Here is a 22,113-nt window from a genome sequence, read left to right on the forward strand (position 1 = left end):
TCAAGTGTTTATTTATTTAAACCTATCTCACAACCTTCATCCCACTTAGATTCAAGCCTGCCTCATTGTATAGTCCTTCCAACCATTCCGGACACCTGCTGCCTGCCCAGCTATTGTTCTGGTCCCTGTCTCACTACCATCTCCCTATGAGGAAGCTTCGATGATACAATTTGAGTTACAGCATTTAATGTTACTTGGCAGTGTATCCTCCTGTTATTCAATGTGCAAAGGCATGGAAAATTTCTGAGTAATACATTGGAATGGTACGACTGCCAGCATGGCCTGTTAGTGATATTTACACTCATCATTCATCTCATGCTGTGCTTACAACATCATTTACTGGTTATGACGATACGATAGTGGGATTAAGTGTGTCAGGGAGCTTTTTTCAGCATGGAGCCAATGGTTTCAACTGAAGGTTAATCACAGGGCACACAAGCTGGAAGCAGATGCCATAATTCAGAAAGAGGCATTACATAGATGCGTAAATGTGCCAAAGCTTCTGAAATTGACTTAAATAACTTCAAAAAGTTACAGTCATAGCTAGGGTGCAGAGAAAGATCACCTTAATGCAAGGTAAGTCCAGTCAAAAGTCTGACAGCAGCAGGGAAGAAGCTGTTCTTGAGTCGGTTGGTACGTGACCTCAGACTTTTGTATCTTTTTCCAGAAGGAAGAAGGTAGAAGAGATAATGTCCGGGTGGGTGTGGCCCTTGATTATGCTGGTTGCTTTTCCGAAGCAGCGGGAAGAGTAGACAGAGTAACTGGAGTAAATCACACTTTTTTTCAGCAGCAGTTTAAAAGTAAATCTCCCACACTCTGTGCACTGAGTGCACTAGCGTGAATCACAAGAAGCAGTGAGCGGGACCTATGAGTGGGCCACTGCGCGTGCATTGATCTGTCAGAGTGGAGATCGGCGCATGCGCAGTGGCCCCATCTGCCATCCTCCCGATGATCATCCTCCTGATCATTGGTCTCCTGGACATGTCCGGGCCAACCTCAACCCCTTCGCATCCCGGCCCACCTCAATCTCCTGCCATCCCTCCCCCCATCCCGATCTTCCCCTCCCCCCTCTCCACACTGGCAGTCCCAAAACCCTCCCTTGCCCGCAGTGCCGAACCACCCCTACAGCCCTGACCCCCTCCAGCAGGCTGCCCCCACCCCCCAACTCCATGACCAGCCCCAGTTGCTGGCCTCCGTTCCACCCCACGGATCCTGACTGCAGAGTGGAAATGGAACCCTCCAACCCACCAGATCAACCCCTGGAGGCTCTGTCCCCTCGGCACTGCCCAAGGCCCAGTGGGCAGTGCCAATGTGTCCCCTGGGCATGGGCCCTTTGACCCTTGGGCAGTTCCAGCAGGCCCAGGCTGTCATTGCCAAGGTGGTAATGCCCAGGTGGTACCCCCCGGCACCTGACCTGTGGGGAGCCTCGATTGCCCCCATTTCACTCCAGTATCGTTGAGCCGCCAGCTCCCCATTAGTGAGGAGCTACTGTAATCAGCAATTAATGATGATTCCCTTGGATTTGTATTGTTCACTAGCTTACTGTCAAATGAGAAACAGTCTGATCTGGTGTCTACCTTTGCTCTTTTTTATATCGCATGCCAGAAATCCCTTTGTAAAACCAAATCAATCCAGTTGTCATTTAGTGATTACAATAAAATCGTCAATAATCTACAATTGCTACTGCCCAGGATGAAATTTGATTGAACTTGCCATGGTGAATTTGATATAGGGTCGGATTTGTTTAAACCACACATATTGTTGAGATTACGTTTACAGTGGTCGTGATCCAGTTTATGGTCTAGTCCAACTGAGTAATTGGCTGACTTGCAATATGTCTGCATTGATTTGTCTCCAATTGTGTCCAGCACATAGTTCAATCTTGAAATCAAGAACAGTTCAAAGTATGCCCTGCACTTGCACCATTTGTGCTGATTGAGAACACACCAGTACTTCACATTGTCCAAGATGATTATCTGTACCACATGCATAGTCTTAACACTTATGTTCAGTGAACTACATTGAAAGATGGAACTAACGCGGATAGTGTTGAATGCTGCTGGGGTAAGTATGATTACCAAAGTCCAGAAAATGGATGTAGACTATTCCTTCTAAGAAATTTGTATAGGGCACGGTCCTGAGAGTTCCATGACCAAGCATGCTAGTGGGTTGGTGCTGGATTTTATCATGCAATCCAGCTTTAACAAGGTTCTACAGCTTTTGCATGCATAAGATGCCTGTTTCAAATGAACATATAATAGTTGATAATGAGTAATATATCTTATGTACCTTGCCTTTCACATTTAATCCCAATGCATGGCTGGATTTTAAGGATGAAATAAAAACATAAAATTCTGGATAAACTTACCAGGTTTGGCAGAAACAGAGTTAACATTTTGAATCCTAATGACTCTTCTGCAGAACTGAAGTAATGCAGAAATGTAAAGAATCGTATGGTTAGAACGGGGCGGAGGAGGTGAGGCAGACTAGAGGATCGGGGAAAAGGGGATGTTGACAAATTTGTCATGGACAGAAGGCAAAGGGGAGTGTTAATGGCATCATTAAGGAATGAAGCATGCTTATTGTGGCTTAGGATGAGGTGGCAGAATTTGTCATTGGGAGCAACAGAACAGCAAGGGACATATGGCCAAGTGATGGAGGGGTGGGGTTCTGCTGGACCAGGCCAGGGAACTGAAAAACAATTAACAGCAAACTACTGTGGGTGGGGCAGGAGGGGAGGGGGGGATGTTTACTGTCTAAAGTTGTTGCTGTAGGATGCCTAATCAGAATATTAGGTGTTGTTCTTCCAGTTTGACTTGGGCATCACTGGAGAATTGCAGCAGGCCCAGAACAGGTGGATCTTAGAGCTGATTAAGAGGTTCCAGCATTCATAATATCTGTGACCAACCCTCTATCAAAACGTCAGAATTTCAATAGGCAAAAACCGTTGAGCTGAACACCACCACCAATTCCACCTACGCCCGTCTCTCCTGTGCAAATCCCTGACTATCTGCACTGTTTAAAAATCAGCAGCAGGACACCCATTCACAATCTGTGAAAAGCATGAAACATCACTTAAGTTCTGATGGCTGTCTTGATGGATATAGTGTCTGAGTACTTATGTCACCGGCTCAGCAAACCAGAGGACGAGCTCTATGCCCCTGCCCTGGTAATTTTGTGGCAAGCAACAGAAAAGGAACACCACTGGACTGCTGTAAAAACCCAAATGATTCATGACCTATTTCATTGCAGGGAATCAGTGAACTTGAACACTGCAATCCAATGAATCCAGTAACACACGGCATAGTTGACATAAAAGTAACTTTATCCCCAAGGATGGGGGTAAGAAGTAATTTTCAAAATAAAAATCAGACTGGACCCCCACCCCAACCCACCTCTGGTTTTAATGGAGCTGGAAAGAGGATAGTGTATTGGTTGACAGCGCCTTCAGTTTTTACAGACTTTTTGACTTGTTACCTGCATTACATCCTGGTTTCTCAAGCTTTGAAGAAGGAAGCAAGAAGACTTAGATCCACAAGGATTACACCCCTGCTCAGCCAGGAGGAGATAGATATGTTTCCCACTAACCCCTTCTGATCTCCCACAACCTCCACATTCTCCCCCTCCCTTCCATTTCTGCCCCCACTCCTTCTAATCTCATTCCTGCTGCAATTTCTGATGCTCCAATCATACAGCCTTCCCCAATCCAGTCCTCATTAACTAGGCTTGCAGAAAACAACAGAGAAAGAAAATAAAAGGCCTTCTGCAGTTAATAACCATACCTGTTCCCTCCAACCCGCCCCCTCTCACACCAAGCATGCTTCCTTGTGAATATCAGAGCTTCAATGTGCTCAAGGTATCAAGGGATGCACAATCAACACTGCCGTACATATTCCTTGCTTTATTTTTACCAGTTTGTTTTCAGTACCAGTAAAGATTGCTTTTTATATCAGTTCAGAACATTAAACAGTTGAATTGCTGAACTTCTATCATTTTTATGACTTTCTAAATTTTCACTTTTATATTTTTAGCAAGTATAAATTGTCTTTATTATCTGCAGTACAAAGAGACCATTAGTGAAATGCTTATGAATTTGTGGAGCTGCTGTTAACATAGCAATACTACAAATATGAAATTTTGTACTATAATCATGTTGGTTGTCATAATTGTCAGGTTTATTTTCACATAGAAAGACATTCTTTTATATTGCACTTTTCCTAGTTTCGGCTTGTCTTAAAGTGCTTTATAGTCAATTAAGTACCTTTTGAAGTGCAGTCATTGTCCCAATGTTAGAAACATAGCAGCCAATTTGCAAACAGTAAGGGTCCACAAGCTCTTGCATCATGCTTTTGTTCTGACTTTAACATCTTTATTTACATCATGTAAATAAAGAAAAGTTTCAATAGCACTATATAATCAGGAATGGCATATAAAGAATTTTATCTTTCAATTAACATTTTTATCTTTCAATTAATGTTTTCAATATCATTTAGTTTTTAAATATGCTTCTCCTGAGCTGCGACTGTAACTGGACTTTAGAACTACAAAAAAAATCAGATTTGATGCCATGCAGTCATCTATATTGTTTCATGATTCCATTGACAGCTGGCTTGCATCTTATAGCCCATATATAGCTAATGGCTTCTCGTACCCCTTAACACACAATTTTTTTTATTAATTATCCAGCTCATAAATGTTGCAGCTAAAGTCAGTGTAAAAGCATTCAGCCATGCGAAGCTTTTCACACGAGATTAGGCTGGTACTTCAATGCAACTCAGAGATACTTGACTACTATCCAAAACCAGTTCCAGTAACATCCTATAATTTATAAGTAAAACTATTGCTGGAATTCTACCACCCCACCCGCCACAGAATCGAAGCGAGCAATTTGCGAACAATTGCAATGTCCGTTGATCTCAAGCAGGACTTTCTGGTCTCGTTCGAGCAAGGCCGTAAATGTAAAGTTTTGGGTTCCTTGTCTTCACAAGGACATTGACATATTGAGATCAACGTATTTTGCTGTCAAAAGGTACTTATTGTTGTTCCCAGCCCAACTATTCACTCAAACCAATATTGGTGGCATGCTGTTTGACCTGAGCTGAAATCCAAATCTTATTCAAAACTTATCCATCACCTTATCTCCGCAGCATTGCCTGCCTTCAGCCACAATAACCTCCATACATAGGTCACCTCCACATACCTATGCTGGCCAAATTTCATCCAAATTAATTATAAATCCAAACCCCTGCTGCCTGCATTCGGCATTGCACTAGTTCCATTTCAGCTCATGCTGATCCCCTTGTCCCCAACATAATTCATTCAATATCCTTATCCCCTGTCACAAATCCCTCCAAAATGTTACCTGCACTGCCCCTGCAATCTTGCACGGATTCTACTCTTTTGATTCTGGCTTCTTTAGCATTTTTGCTCCTGCCTGTCACTCACCCCCAGCTGTCAGTGGCACAGCTCCCAATTACCTTAGCCTTTACAATGTCCTTCATAGATCTTTTGTCTTACCTTTTGTCCCTCCTCCTCTATTAAAAGTGCTGTTTGAATGCAATTTGTTTCATGCAATGCTATTCAGAGAATAGCTGTATAATGGACGGATCCCAGGACTCAAGTTACTCATGAATTGTACTTAGTCTCAAAGGAAGAAAAAAATTGTGAAGAGATATTATTGGGGGCTTTCAAATTAAAATGCTGTATAAAACATAGATGTAGGTTAGCTGTTTACAAAAGAGAATCTGGGATTTTACCTGAATCCTGGATGTCAGAATAGTAAAGTGTGAGGGCTCTACATATGCAGTGCTCTCCGCAGGCATTTTCTTCACTGAGGCATTTGATCAGCAGTGGGGAAGGGCAGTGCCTCGGTCGCAAATTGTCAATTAAGGCAATTCATAGAATCATAGAATCCCTACAGTGCAGAAGGAGGCCATTCAGCCCATCAAGCCTGCACTGACAACAATCCCACATGATTTTTTCTGTAATCCCAAGTATTTACCCTGTTACTGGCACTGAGGGGCAATTTATCATGGCGAATCAACCCAACCCACCACCTTTCAACTATGGGAGGAAACCAGAGCACCCGGAGGACCCCCATGCAGACAAGGGGAGAACATGCAAACTCCACACAGACAGTCACTTGAGGCCGGTGAACCCAGGTCCCTAGCAGCAGTACTAACCACTGTGCCACCCAATTAAAGTCACATTTAAGGACTATACCAGACCGCACACTGCATGAGGAGGTCACCAGCTGCGAGGAGGCAGCTTTCCAATTGCTTCCCAGGGAACCTTGTTTCCTGGGAAAGGGCTCTAGGAAGCAGCCCCTGGTTGTAAATGCCGGCCTTGATGCCACTGCTGAAGGGATTTCACCTCCAATTTCCAGGCCAGCCTGCCTGGCTGCTCAATTCAGATGCACCATTTCTTTCCCCTTGCAGCCTCACTGGTGACTGCTTCTAACCATGGCACTGTCAAGGCTGCAGAACTGCTGCCTCACTTACTGGGTCAGTAATATGGAGAATCAGCCTTCCATCCTTAACTAGATGACAGACCTGGTGATACTTATTTGACATTGGATTCCAAAGACAGGATCAATCTCGTACTGGGAAAATCCTAGCCTAGAATATGTAGAAGAGGACAAAACCAAATACAAAGTGAATGTCTCAAGTGAAATTGAGATAAAAATTATCATAAAAGTATTACATTTTAGAAATGGTTGCATGGGAAGCAGCCAATGGCAAGACAGTTAGCTCTTTGATAAAATAACTGGACAAATAAGTAACTCATCTCCTGACTCCCCAAAGCCAGTTCACTATCCACAAAGCACAAGTTAGGTGTGTAATGGATTACTTTCCACTTACCTGGATGTACACAGCCCCAGTAATACTCAAGCAACTCAACAGCATCCAGGACAAAACAGCCCCCCTGATCAATATCCCATCTACCATCTTAAGCATTCATTCCTTTCATTCCTGGTGCACCTTGGCTGGAATGTACTACTTACAAGATGTACTGCAGCAACTTGTCAAGCCTTCTTAGACAGCACACACCCTCTACCACCTAAAAGGAAAAAGAGCAGCAGGCACATGGAAACACCAGCGGCTGCAAATTCCACTCCAAACCACACGCCATCCCGACATAGAATTATATTGCTATACCTTCATTGTCACTGGGTCAAAATCCTGGAACTACCTTCCTAATAGAACTGTGGATGCACCAGAACCAGCTGGATTGCAGTCGACAAAAACAGAAAAATGCTGGAAAATCTCAGCAGGTCCGACAGCATCTGGGGAGAGAGAATAGAGCTAATGTTATGAGTCTGGATGACCCTACATCAGAGCTGAGAGGAAACAGAGTTAGTAGAAATTTAAAGTATGAGGATAGGGAGGGGTAATGAAATTGGACAAAGGGAATGTAAATGAGCATATGGATTGCAGTAGATGTTCTCATGAGGAACTGGGGATAGGAAACAAACTTTGGTCTTGCCAGCATCTTATGTCCCATGAAAGAATAATAATTTTAAAAAGCCCATTTTTCCAAATGGTGTACGTTCTTTGGGCTGCTTTTCACAACTAAGAGGTCAAAAATCATTGTTAATTTATACATGAAAATACAAATTTCTGTGGAAAAGAATGTCATTTGAAGGGTAAAATGGGCTGCTGATTCATTGTTAGCCATTTTGCTCTATTACCCAGAACAAAATTTATACCCTTTCACAGTTTGCTGACAGGGTTTCTGTGTGGTTCCATTTTCTGCTCTTGTTCCTGGAACCCTTCACTTCAATTACTAGAAAAATATCCAAAAATAGAAGGCATAAATAAATATTATGCTATCCTATATTTTGACGTAAATGACGGGATTCATTTAGCTGATAATAATGTAAGAAAGGTCTTGATGACCGTGTTTTATAGTTAATGGTCTGGATTTGGTACAATCTCAGTTTAAAAGAAGTAATGTGTGTCAAATGATATGAAAAGCAGAGCCACACGGAACAGTGCAGCAATTACGATTTGATTGACCTTCGAATTCACTTGCATCTCAGCCTACAGCATTCGAGTTATTGAGCACACTGTGACTAAGAAGGAAATTTTTCATGTAAAACTACTCCCAAATATGCTCATACTATATAATAGAGCTACAAATGAAAATCCTTTCACTTTCGCAAGTTATATCTGGATTTTTCAAACATACTATGAATTATTTTACAAGTTCCTTGTCAATGTAACTCTTTCTCCATTGATCTTGTTATCTTGATAACTAGATAGTAACAACTGACAGTGCAAGTCCAATCAAAATAACGTAAGTAAGGTGATAAAATCATTTTGAATACTACTTTTTGAAATGTTTATTCAAAGATTTTCACAGACAAAAAGTGATGCATGATAAGCACAGCTTGCCACATTTTATGATGAAGAGCATCCTGTAAAATTAATGGTTAAAAAACTTTATTTGTTATAGTTTTCAGTTTTAAAACAATTTTGAATCATCCCTCTTTTTGGTTCTCGGCTCTCTGATCCTAAGGATGGATGGACAGATAATCCGTCTCCTTGCCCGCTTCTGCCATTAACAATCAGTAGCCAACTACCGGAAGCTGTTGTTCAAGGTGATCCAATGCTTTTCCATCCTTTCTGCTACAATGCACAACATAGCTGCTTGAGAAATTCAAACTGATTTGGTGAAAGGAAGGATCGTGCAAATGAATCGTTATGGTCCAATACCATCCTGTTATACAGGAGTTTTTTTTGAAGTAAACCACTTTTTGGTCATCCTCTCTGAAAAAGTCTTTGTTTCATCCCAAATCTACAAAAGCATTTCTTTTCCTTTATTCGAAAGAAACATGGGCGTCGCTGGCTAGCCAGCATTAATTGCCCATGCCTAGTTGCCCTTGGAGGGCAGTTGAGTGTCAACCACATTGCTGTGGCTTTGGAGTCACATGAAGGCCAGCCCAGGTAACGATGGCAGATTTCCTTCCCAGTGAACAAGATGGGTTTGTCTGACAATTGACAGTGGTTTCATGGTTATCAGTAGATTCTTAATTCCAAATAATTTTTATTGAATTCACATTCCTGAGGCAGGAATAGAACCTGGATCCCCAGAACATTAGTTGAGTTTTTGGATTAATGGTCTGGTGATAATGCCACTAGGCCATTGCCTCCCCTAGGCCAGCTAATCCCAAATGGCAAGGTGAAACTGTTGTATTAAAAAGGACTGAAACAGTTCTTAAATCACTGACCTTTAAATGCAAACAAAATACTTCAGCTGAAATGCAAACATTGTAGGCAGTAAACATCTTCCTGAGGATATGAGGTTTTTCATTGTAACACAACATACATCTGAAACAATAAATTATAACATACAGAAATTAGGGTAAAACATTTATGTAGCAAGTATAATATTACGTGCACTTATATCTTTGTAAACAACATAACATACAGCAACACAGCATTTTCACAAGTTGTTACAAATGGAAGTCTTGGTTCCTGTTTAAATATTTGTCTCGGGTACATTCCGGTTGGTTTTACTTGGAACATTCTGCTGAAATTCCCCCAACATTGCTTGATGTCCAAAAGTTGTGGTTCTTTGTGTAAGGATAGTTGAATCAGTACAGACTTTGCACTCTCCATTGATTGTCTTTCTGGGAAACTTGCATTTTTCATTTGGCCCATCGGTGGGAAAAGATGTGCGGCGAAGGGAAGGGAATAGCCTCCAGCCCTGAAGGCTGCACATTTCTATGCTCTGCGTCCTGTCCTTGTCACTGAAATAGGGACTGGGGCTCACTGACAGTCTCCTGCTGCTGCCATTGAAAATAACGGAGCCACCATCCATCGAATCTTTTCTCTGTTGATCGAGAGAATTCATCTTCCAGTTGTAATTGTAAACCCGCCAGACTGGTCGTCTTCTGCGATGACACTGGCCTTTCAGGATTCGGATAAAAGCTCGTTTAAATTCTTTACTGGAGCAAGAGTAAATAATGGGGTTCACACAACTGTTAGAGTAACCCAGCCAAAATACTACTTTGAAGACAAGTTCTGTTGGTCTCAAGGAGGGAAAAAGTGAACCTACAAAGAAAAAAAGTTCATAGAAGTTACATTGTCATAGTTATAAATAAACAGATTAATATCAAATGTAGTTTATTCAACTTTTAATGTTTGGAATAGAATGCTACAGTTGCTGCTTTACAACCTGAAATTATTACATATTTTTAATATTGCACTCCCTTTTAGTTTAGTTTTCTTTTCAAAATAAGGTGCATTTTGTTGGTGAAATTTATTAATTGCATTCACTTTTGGTGCTCATTTGCTGAAAGAGTCAAATATTTTCTACTATTTTTTGTGTTTTCTTGAGGTGGGACTTGTAGATTTCTTTATACATGTATTCCAACTTAAAATGCACTGGCTATTCCTATATCTGACTTTTGTCAAGGAGAGAACATAATTTTAAAATTGTTAACATGTACCTGTAGCATCTGTATGTGGCATTGCGGTGGACATTCACAACATTAAGTACTTGTCATTGTAATGACCAGGCCGTCACGTTTTGGGCCCGAGAATTAATCTTGTAATTACACCTTAGAGCCACTGGATGTCAGCACATAAATATGATTGTGATAGTCACAGGCCAGCATCATATGACTGAGAATATGCAAAATATGTCCCCTAAATATATGTTACTGAAACAAGTCTGAATTCCACTTATCCACCTATCAGTCAAATTAATGAAAAATTCACCCTTACTCCCACATTCTCCACAGTCACTTAATATTCCAGTCTCCATGACCAAATGTGCTTACCTGGCTGATTAATTTTCCCACAGCCGTTTGCTCTGATCACCCTTAATTGAAGTTCTTTATTTTGTACCCATTAGAATGGTTTTGGGACGCGATTTTTCCTTCACCATAACAGTTTGGAATTTACTTCCCCACACCCACAAACGTACTAACCTACTCTCCAACCTTGCTTTTGCCCTACTAGCAGTTGCAATACAATTTGAATTATCCACTTTCAATGTTGTATTCACTGGAAAACATAACCTTGGAGCCTAAGAATCGTCTACTTCCTGACCATGACCACCACACCTCCTCATGGATTCTGTTTCCATGAACCCCTCCCATCTCCAATATCACATCTCCCCTCCCCAGTCACAATCTTGAAACATTGAGGTCTGTTACCTGAAAGGTACTTGAAAGGAGATTTACCAACTGCTAAACAGAGAACACTGTAACTCAATAGTATTGTCAGTGGACTAGAAATCTTGAGTAAAGCTCTCATGAGCTGGATTTGAATCCTATCACAGCAGATGGTGAAATTTGAAAAAAAATCTGGAATTAAGAGTTTAATGATGACTGGGAAAGGATTGTCGTAAAAATCCATCTGGTTCACTAATAATGTCCTTTAGGGAAGGAAATCTGCCATTTTTATCTAGTCCAGATCCTCAGCAATGTGATTGACTCTTAAATACCCCCTCAAGAGCAACCAGGGATAGACAATAAACGCTGGTCCTGCTGTTAATCCTTTCCTGGAAGAAGAAAGGGTAACTTTCCAAAATGTCAATTTCACTCTCCCCAGCATTTGTTGACTCCACCTCCACCACTGATGTAGCTTCCTTGCCTTTTATACTCCCATCTTATTCACGTTTCTTCAGTGTCCTGCAGCTCTCCTTCCTTATTGTCTCCTAACTCTTCTTTTATTCCGTCTCTCCCTTTTCCTTCTCTGCATCTACTTGCCGTCACTGTAACTTCCCTACTCTCCCAATTTTCCCTTTCTCTTCCTCTCCTATCCTTCCCATCCTATCTCTCTCCCATCCCTCCAGCCTCCTTGTCCTCCTTGATCACTTGGTTCCAGTTACATTCTTGATCTCTAACCTTGCCTGACCTGAATATTTCATTCAATAGACAGTGTTATAACTGTTTTTGTTGTAACAGGTCAAAATCAGATCTTGGTAACCAATGCTAGCATATCACCAATGCTGGGAAAAATTAAAGGTAAATCCTGCAGAGTTTCCTGTTAAAATTATTTCAGATAATCTAGGCATTTTCCACATGGCAACACATGAATATAACCAAGAGGTAGTCTCAAGCTATTTATATAAATTTATAAAATCTATTATGAACAGTCTATCAGAATACAGGGTGGGGGGGGGCAATCTTACCATTGTGCTCTGCTGGCTGATGGGTGGGGAGAGCCGATAAGATCGCGAAAGGCCGAGAAATCAATTCTTGCCTCTCATGATTTTACTGGCACCGAACATCCAGCGAGATCAGTGTTGTGCCCATTTCCTTGGCACTTTCTGGTGCTCAGTGGACAGTGTCAGGGCAGCACAGGGCACAGTGGTTAGCACTGCTGCCTCACAGCATCAGGGACCTGGGTTTGATTCCCAGCTTGGGTCACTGTCTGTGCGGAGTTTGCATGTTCCCCCTGTGTCTGCATGGGTTCCTCCAGGTGCTCTGGTTTCCTCTCACATTCCAAAAAGACATGCTACTGAGGCGAACTGGCCATGCTAAATTAGTGTACCCGAACAGGTGCCGGAGTGTGGCGACTAGGGAATTTTCCAGTAATATGACAAATAAATAAACTTCTAAAACTTTAAAGTATTTCCAGCGCAAGGCTGAATAAGTTATTTTAATTACAATTTACTATATTTTACATCTGATTCGCTAGCCTGGGACTCAACTGTCTGGGCTCACTTGCCTCTGTGGCCTTGCTGGGTGAGGTTCTCTCTGATAAAAATCACAGTTCGCCTCCACCAACGGGGACCAGACCTGATGACCTCGCAGGTAGAGCTGAAGGCCATTGAGGCACCCTCCCCCAGGGAGATAGGGGACAAGGAAGGGTGCCGTTTAGGGCACCCTGGCACTGCTCATTGGGCACCAGATGATGTCAAGAGAGCAGAGTAGAGGGATATGTGCAGTAGCGCACTCTCCTGCTGTCAGCCAGCTTTCTGGTGATTTAAGCTCCACTCCAGGCAGGAAAAGGATTTTTAGTTTTTTTCTGCTTTGAGTGCATAAAATTGTAAATTTGGACTCATGCAAAAAATGGATCAGAAACGCACCCATTTTCACGCGCGTTCTAGACATTGCCCTCCTCCAGATGTCACACACGGCCAAATACAAATTTCTGCATCACAGTTAATACTTATACCAGAATGCGTACAGATCTTAACTGGTCTCCCATAAGCAGAGTGATGGTTCCAGTTTTCAGGCTGATCTGTAATTGACCTCAGCATTCATCTCAACATCACAGGACAATTCTACTTTGTGGATTTAATAAGCCAAGAGTCTTCCCACGATCAGCAGAATTATACATTATTGTACATTACGATTTCCTTGGGTGTAAAGTTCCTGCTCTTATGATATAATACAAATTCTGATTTACCATAAGCAACTTAATGGGATGAATGAACCTTTGACTTAATAGTAGCAGCGCTGCCTCTTGAATCAGGAGGCAAACAATTTCAGACCCTATTCAGACAACACTCATAACGGGAGACTAGAATATGTTTTCTAAATACTAGGGTGACATCCAGTAAATAAACAGATCCGGACAGTGGAATCAATGGTTCAGTGTCAAAATCTCTCCTTTGTTTTAGGAGGCCGGGGTTGGACCCTATTGCAGTGAAGTGGATTGGAACATCAGATTGGTGTTCAGCAGAAATACTTGTGTCCATTATTGTCCAGCACCTCAATTAAGCACATGTCTGTTTGTGGGTGGGAGGGGGTCAGGGGGTGGTTTCCATTGGGCACAATGTGAAGGAACTCTACAGGGGAGGGGAGGAGGCAATTTGGGAGGGAAGGAACTGTGCAAGGCAGCAACTGGGGAGGGAGGAGGAAACTGTGCAGGACGGGCAATCAATGATTTGGGAGGGAAGGAGGCAACTCTGCAGGGGGGTGATCAGCGATTGGGGAGGGAAGGAATTCTGCAGGGGTGGGGAGTGGGGGTGATCAGCAATCTGAGAGGGAGGGAACTCTGTGGAGTGGCAATTGGGAGAGAGAGAGGGTGATCAGCGATGGGGATGGGGGTGGCAATGTCTGTGGGGTGTGTGGTGGGAGATCGGGGTACATGTGCAATGGCGCCCCTAGAGCTCAGCAGCTCTTTACACAGAAGGAACTTTACACCCAAGGAAACCGTAATGTACAATAATGTATAATTCTGCTGATCATGGGTAGAGTCTTGGCCGAGGCTTCACTCCACCCCCTGCTGACGAGAATCACATCCTAGCTCTTTTTGTTTGCACTGAGTGCCACAAGTTCATATTTTCAAACTCGCCCAAAAACGAGTCTGAAGCTCTCCCATTTTCTTGCTCGTTTTGTTTGTAAAATTCTACCCATTGCATTTCACATCCAGTTACATGCAAAGTAACTCTTAGATCTACAGCACAGGTTGCAGCCTAATACTGAAATCAGAGTTTCCACTGAGTAATATTGGTGCTTGATATAGGAAGTCATGCGATGGCATCAGTGATAATAGAACACACTGACTTTCATGCTGCACATGCGACACTAAAACAGGATGTAACAAGATATGTAGTGCTTCTCATGACCTGCCTTTCTGCCTTCTGCTTGTTTCTAGAATGGCAAGTAGGTCTGCTTGCTGCTGGTGCATGCAATGCAGGAAGAGAAAAACACACCACAATTCAAAGCTGACATTTATTCTGAACATTGATTTTTGAAGAAATATGCTGAGGCATATTAGCCTTCATGTGGAGCCCACTGATTTGTCCTTGAGTTTACACATAAGGGGTTTGTGTTATGTCAGCGGCTGGTTGCAGTGTCCCGTTGGAATGTGGAGCAGCTGTTTACAGTAACAACATATCAAAATAATACCATAGACAGCAGTACAAAGGCACGTAGGCAACCCACCATCAGTGAACAATGGAAATTACTGAACAATGTGATGACAATCTCTGCTTCTCACCTGATTTTAATGCAGGTAGAATGTTGGATATTGAGGACAGTACATCCACAGTTAGAGGGGGAAAAATCTAATCTTCTATGATGATTAATTAGTGGGCAAGCACACTTTACAGTTCTGCCACTGCATGACTTAATACACAAGCATTTCTAATATTGCAGTAATAAATTAATATATGCGATCATCTGTAGATAGACTATATGGCGTCATGTATTCAATTACACCATCTGTTCAAAGCAAAAATTGATTCAGTCAAGATACGTATATGTTAAACATATTGATTTCCAGTGGAGGGTGCTGTTGCTTTAAGAGCTCCAGCTGCATGAAAACTGCCTACTGCTCTGTAGCCTGTGCCACCTACATCATGATGGAGATGCTGGCGTTGGACTCGGGTAAGCACAGTAAGAAGTATCATGACCCCAGGTTAAAGCCCAACAGGTTTATTTGTAGCATGAGCCACTAGCTTTCAGAATACTGCCCCTTCATCAGGTGAGTGGGAGTTCTGTTCACAAACAGGGCATATAAAGACACAAACTCAATTTACAAAATAATGGTTGGAATGTGAGTCTTTACCGGTAATCAAGTCTTAAATGTACAGACAATGTGAGTGGAGAGAGCATTAGTACAGGTTAAAGAGATGTGTATTGTCTCCAGACGTGACAATTAGTGAGATTTTGCAGTTGTCCAGTACCTCCTTAGAGTGGAGCAGCTACAACATCTCCTGCGGAGCATTCAACATGTCAGCAATGAATACGACATCTCGCCAAGGCCATCTCCACACCCCTACTTCTTGCCTTCAAGCACAAACTCATACAGACCATTGTCCGCAGCAAACTACCCAGCCTTCAAGAGAACAGTGACCACGACGCCACACAACCCTGCCACAGCAAACTCTGCAAGATGTGCCAGATCATCGACACAGATGCCATCATCTCACATGAGAACACCATTCACCAGGCATTTAAATTGAATTAATGAACTGCCCACCCAACTTTATCAGCATTTCCCCCTTTACCATTGCGTTTTGCCAATCCGGAATCGGGCCAAAATGGACACGCTAAATAAAAGTCTGTTTGGGACTCTTGTCTGCTGAAGAGGTAAGTTCAGAGCTTCCAACGGCTCTCTGACTCAGATTGGTGGTGGTGGGGGAGGTGGGTCAGATCATTCTCTGGTGAGGGGGTGGGGAGCGAAGAGGAGGCAGGTCAGATGTACCTTGGGGGCGGGGGGGGGGGAGGGAGGGAGGCCAGATCATTCTCTGGTGGGGGAGGGGGGTGGTGGAGAGGAGGGAGGAGGATAAGTTGGATCTCTGGTGGGAGGGGTGGAACCAGGGGGTTGGGGGGGGGGGGTGCGGTGTGGGGAGGTCAGATGGATCTCTGGTGGGGAGGAGTGGGGGGGGGGGGCGGGGGTCATGATTGGTCTGGGTAGTGGGGAGGGATGGGTGGATAAGAGGGACAGTGATGTCTGTGGGAGCCATTGCTCCCACTTTTCGCTCCTGGGCCGCTTTATCCGCATTTTGCAGCTAGGGAGCGATCTGACACGGTCATGCTTTTTCAAACTTCTTTCTAACTGCGCATGCACAATCAGGAGCTCGGATCATTTTGGGCGCACTAAGCCCTGCCCACAGTGCAATTCAGACTGCGATCTCTTTTCAGGTTAAGTGCTAGTGGGAGCGCCTGAAAACAGATCTCCAAGCCAGATCTGAATTGTGCCCAGATTCAGCACTTAGAATGAAAATGGTAAAATCGGGCTCTTAATGTGAGTGTTGCACGCATAGCTGGACAGGGGAGGTGACTTATACCTGAAGTATATGCAAAAACATGACTTTGGGAGTTGAAAAATGGGTTGTCTTATACACTGGGTTGACTTATATTCCATGATCTATGGTATTTGTAATTTATGCATTTTAAGTTATAAAAAGAGTTAAAACCATTTATTTTTTATAGCTTATGAAATAGGGAATATATGCAACTGAGAGCTGGAAGCTAGTAAGTAGAAAGACTCTTTAGGGCAACTATCTTGCTCTGGGGTGGGAGAGGGGGAAGGGAAATACTTCACATTTTCATCAGTGGGGAAAGAAATAGATTCTGATTGGAGCCATATCAATCTTTTCTCTAATACTCTATGTTAGAATTTGTTAAATAGTATAGGGAGAATTGCTGGGTATCACAGAATTGGCAAAACAATACATTTCAGACACAAATGGATTGTGTGTGAGATGTGTTGGGAACGCATCTTCATTCAACAAGGGAACGCTAAATGTGCTCAGCCATGAAATAACGGCGTTGTTTTTCTCCTTTCTGATTTAATTAGTTTAGATATAAAGTTAGCATTGATTTTGCAGTTAAGCTACTTAAAATATGAGACTCTGCTTATTTTAAATTGTAGTAACCTGTACCATAGGCAGTGTGGAGCTATTTATATTCCTGCCTCATGTACTTACTTAATGTCTTAACAACTTGAGATTCCTCAATACAACTTAAAATGCTTGTGTTTGAATTAGGGTTGATCTCAGCTATTGATTTTAAACTTGTTCTGTTAGCATGTGCTTTGATGAAAGATTAAAACTGCAGTACCCATTTGTCACAAATTTACTTAGCATTTTCAGGTCTAATTTATTGTCACAATGTGAACCAAACGTACGACTATTGGAGGAATAATCATCAACTTATTGAATTATTCAGCACAGAAGGAGGTTATTCAGCCCACCATGCATATCTCTTCACGTTTCTTTCCAGGTCATTGGACAGAATCTTATTGAGGCATCAGGGTCTTGTCTGCTGGCTGGGGAGCTGCTAGGAGATCCACACTGCCAGTGTTGGGAATGCCTGCTGAACCATACACTGATCAGGCAGTGGCCTTCCCATTGGGTGCAGGGGAGGGGTTTGGCTAAAGTCTCACCTACAGAGAGCTGCTGGCCAGCAAGGGCAGGAAGAGTGACTCTTGGCAGGCCACCTTCTTCTATACATCCAGTCCCCTCATCAGGCACTGAGTGCTATTGGTCAAGGAACCCCATTCCATCCTAGAGGCGGCACACTGGCCACACAGTTTTACACGCATGGCTACAAATCCACCTCGAGCTGGATTAGCACCAGCAGCAGCAAAATGAGGCTCTTAAGTGGTCTTTAATTGGTGACTTAATGCCTCAACTGATGGCGAAGCAGGAGGGTTGACCATAGCAGAGAACAGTAACTGGTGTGGTTCTGATACACCACCAACTTGCCTAATTAAATGCTCTTCCTGCCTCCAAACTTGCCACCAGCATCAGCACAGGATTCCAGCCACTGTGTCAAAAAGATCACCCCACCTTGCCTCTTCTTTTATCAACAATTTTAAATCTGTGTCTTCTAGTTGTTGGCTGGAACTTCCCAGCTGTTTGCCCTGGCAGGATCTGCTGATTCCACTGACATCGAGCCCCCACTATGGATTTTCTGGGGTGTAGTCAATAGGAAATCCCATTGACAGCGGTGGGACCAGAAGATCCAGTTGCTGTTGGTGAACGGTGTGCCACCTCCCGCCATGAGAATCATGCTGGTGAAGGCCAGAAAGTACTTCCCATTGTTTCTCCTGCCAGTGCAAACAGTCCCCCCCTATCTATTCCATCAAAACAATTCATAATTTTAAGATGTTGAACACTTCTATTAAATCTCTTCCTAATTCCTAACTAAGGAGAATAATCCCAGCTTTTCTTGTCTCTCCATATAATTCTAGCATCACTTAGCTTTAGTATCTTCCAAATAAATTTTGGCTCAACTCTCTATAAGGTCTTGATGTTGAACTTTGCAAGCTTATTAACAAAGGGAATTTCCAACCTCATTATGAACCAACTTTCATTATTGTTCACAGAATCATTGAACACAGAATATTACAATGCAGAAGAGGCCCTTCGGCCCATTGAGTCTGCACCGACACATGAAATGCCTTGACCTGCTCACCTGATTCCATTTACTAGTACTTTGCCCATAGCCTTGAATGTTATGATGTTTCAAATACTCATCAGGTACTTTTTAAAGGAGGTGAGGCATCCCATCTTCATTGCCTTCCCAGGCACTGCATTCCAGACCGTCACCACTCTCTGAATAAAAGATTTTCTTTCAAGTCCCTTCTAAACTTCCCACCCCTCACTTTTAACTTGTGTCCCCTCATAACTAACTCTTCAACTAAGGGAAACAGCTGCTTCCTATCCACTCTATCCCTGCCCCTCATAATCTTGAACACCTCAATTATGTTATCCCTCAGTCTTCTCTGCTCCACCGAAAACAACCCAAGTCTATCCAAACTCTCTTTATAACTTAAATGTTCCATCCAAGGCTGCATCCTGGCAAATCTCCTCTGCACCCCCTCCAGTGCGTTCACATCCTTCCTATAATGCGGCAACCAGAACTGCACACAGTACTCCAGCTGTAACCTCACCAAATTTCTATACAACTCCATCATGACCTCTCTGCTTTTGTAATCTATACCCCGATTGATAAAGGTGGGTGTGCCATATGTCTTTTTCACCACCCTATTTGCCTCCCTTTCTGCTGTCAGAGATCTATGGACAAACACATCAAGGCCCCTTTGTTCTTCGAAACTTCCCAATATCAGACCTTTCATAGTATATTTCCTTGTCAAATTACTTCTTGCAAAGTGCATCACGGCACACTTTCGTATGGAGTTTGCACATTTTCCCCATATCTGTGTGGGTTTCATCCAGGTGCTCTGGTTTCCTCTCACAGTCCAAAGATGTGCGGGTAAGGTGCATTAGCCATGCTAAATTTGCCTTTAGTGTCTCTTAATGAGTAGGTTAGAGGGATTAGCGGGGTAAAGATGTAGGGCTGGGAGATAGGGCTTGGATGGGATTGTTGTCAGTGCAGATTCGACGGGCTGAATGGCCTCCCTCTGCACTGAAGAGTTTCTGTGATTCTAAAAACCCAATGGCTTTTCCAATTTGAAAAACTTTTATTTACCCTTATGCTTGGTCTGCATAGGCTGGTTGCATATGGCTTGAAAGACTGCAATCCAGGGAATTATAGATCATGGGTGTGATAAGAAGTAATAATAATAATTATAATAATAATCAGGTAATCTATCTTCTGCTTGTTCAGTCTTTGCGCAGGGTAAACTCTTCTCCTTTGGCTGCTGTTGGTCTCAGTGTTCTACCCTTAACACTGGGCTTCTCATGTATCTTCTCACACACCTTCCCCTGGCCATCTCTTCTCCTGAACCACCTTCTCCTGGCTTGCCAAGACTGGAGGAGCATCCTCCAGTGTTCCTATTTCCAGCTCCCTGCCCTCTCACTCTCATCTGCATAAAGTATAGCCTGTGGCAGATCAGAAAAAAAAATCACTAAATAACACTCTCACCTTCAGCAGCAGACTCATCTGATACATCCACTCTCTCAGATTTGCCCTGTTTTCAGACCCTTTCAACCAGCTTTGTGCCACCCACACATTGCTGCTGGAAAATGCTACTCCTGCTTGGCCAATGTGCATTCTGTAAAATACAGCAGGGCTCATTAAACTACTAAAAATTGGGCCTTAAATGGGTTTAATGGCAAATTAATTAATTGTTTTCTGAAGGTAGATGGGCTTCTGATTTTAGGTCCTGCTCACCCTCTATATTAGCAGGAACTGCCATCGAGCTGCCCACCTAAAATCATGACACCCTCCCGATTTGTCTCCATTATGCCCAGTCCACAGAATGGTTTCAACACAGGAATCTATTCAGCCCATCCACACTGGCTCTCTGTAAAGCTTCTCAGCTGGCCCCCTTTTTCAGATAGAAAGTTACCGACCTGAAATGTTAATTCTGTTTCTCATTCCACAAATGCTGCCAGGCCTGCTGAGTATTTTCCAGCATTCTCTGTTTTAATTTCAAATTTTCAGCATCTGTGATGTTCTGCTTTTAAATAAGTTCATTAGAATGCTTTCACGCCACCTTCCTAAGGGAATATATAATGGAACAAGCTAGGGACAATGCTATTTTAATTGATATAGCATTATGATATTGTTATATTATAATATTGATATAGCATTATAGTAATGAGATAGGTTTAATTGGTAATTGCAAGTTAGAAGATTCTGTTGGGAAGAAAATCGGTTTGACTTAATATTATTGTCACATGCATTAATATAGAGAGAAAAGTATTGTTTCTTGTGTGCTACACAGACAAAGCATATTATATATAGAGAAAGAAAGGACAGAGTGCAGGATGGAGTGTTAAAGCCATAACTAGAGTGTAGAGAAAGATCAACTTAATGTGAGGTAAGTCCATTCAAAAGTCTGATGGCAGCAGGGAAGAGGCTGTTCTTAAATCAGTTGATACGTGTCCTCAGACTTTTGTATCTTTTTTCCAACAGAGAAAGGTGGAAGAGAGTATATCCAGGGTGCGCGAGGTCCTTAATTATGCTGTCTGCTTTCCTGAGGCAATGGGAAGTCTAGATAGCGTCAGTGGGTGGGAGGCTGGTTTGAATGATGGATGGGACTTCGTTCACGACTCTTAGTAGTTTATTGCAGTCTTGGACAGAGCAGGACCCATAACAAGCTATGATACAACCAGAAAGAATGCTTTCTATGGTGCATCCGTAAATGTTGGTGAGAGTTGTAGCCGACATGTCAAATTTCCTTAGTCATCTGAGAAAACAGAGGCATTGGTGGACTTTCTTACTTGTAGTGTCAGCATGGAGTGACCAGCGCAGGTTGTTGCTGGTCTAGACCCCTAGAAACTTGAAGCTCTCGATCACTTCTACTTCATCCCCATTGATGTGGACAGGGGCATGGCCTCCACTATGCTTCCTGAAGTCAACGACTATCTCCTTTGTTTTGTTGACATTGAGGGAAAGATTACTGTCGTCACAACAGTTCACCTGATTCTCTATGTATTTCCTGCACTCTGAATTGTCATTGTTTGAGATCTGACCCACTATGGTGGTATCATCAGCGAACTTGAAAATCGCATTGGAGGGGAAGTTGGCCACACAGTCATAGATGTATAAGGAGTACAGTAAGGGGCTGAGAACACAGCCTTGTGGGGCACCGATGTTGAGGATGATCGTGGAGGAGGTGTTACTGCCTATCCTTGCTGATTGCAGTCTGTGGGTTAGGAAATTCAGGATCCAGTCGCAGAGGAAGGAGACGAGCCCCAGGCCACAGAGTTTGAAGATGAATTTCATAGGAATAATGATGTTGAAGACTGAGCTGTAGTCAATAAATTGGAGTCTGACAT

At 42.8% G+C, this 22,113-nt stretch overlaps 1 protein-coding gene across 2 annotated transcripts in view; it reads right to left on the reverse strand.

Annotated features, from left to right (window-relative positions):
* LOC145351911 (alpha-1A adrenergic receptor-like) overlaps positions 1-22,113 on the reverse strand; it is a 47,347-nt gene that overhangs the window by 5,893 nt on the left and 19,341 nt on the right. The window contains exon 2 of one of the 2 annotated variants that reach the window (XM_080201694.1): positions 8,363-10,058. The exons of the other annotated variant lie outside the window; for it this stretch is intronic. Coding sequence (XP_080057820.1) covers positions 9,484-10,058 — 575 coding nt within the window. The 3' untranslated portion in view covers positions 8,363-9,483. Of the gene's footprint in view, positions 1-8,362; positions 10,059-22,113 lie in introns of those variants that run through there. 2 annotated transcript variants of the gene reach the window in all.

The sequence above is a fragment of the Carcharhinus amblyrhynchos genome, chromosome 13 (genome assembly GCF_965287045.1).
Source record: "Carcharhinus amblyrhynchos chromosome 13, sCarAmb.v2.hapA, whole genome shotgun sequence".
Lineage (NCBI taxonomy): Eukaryota > Metazoa > Chordata > Chondrichthyes > Carcharhiniformes > Carcharhinidae > Carcharhinus > Carcharhinus amblyrhynchos.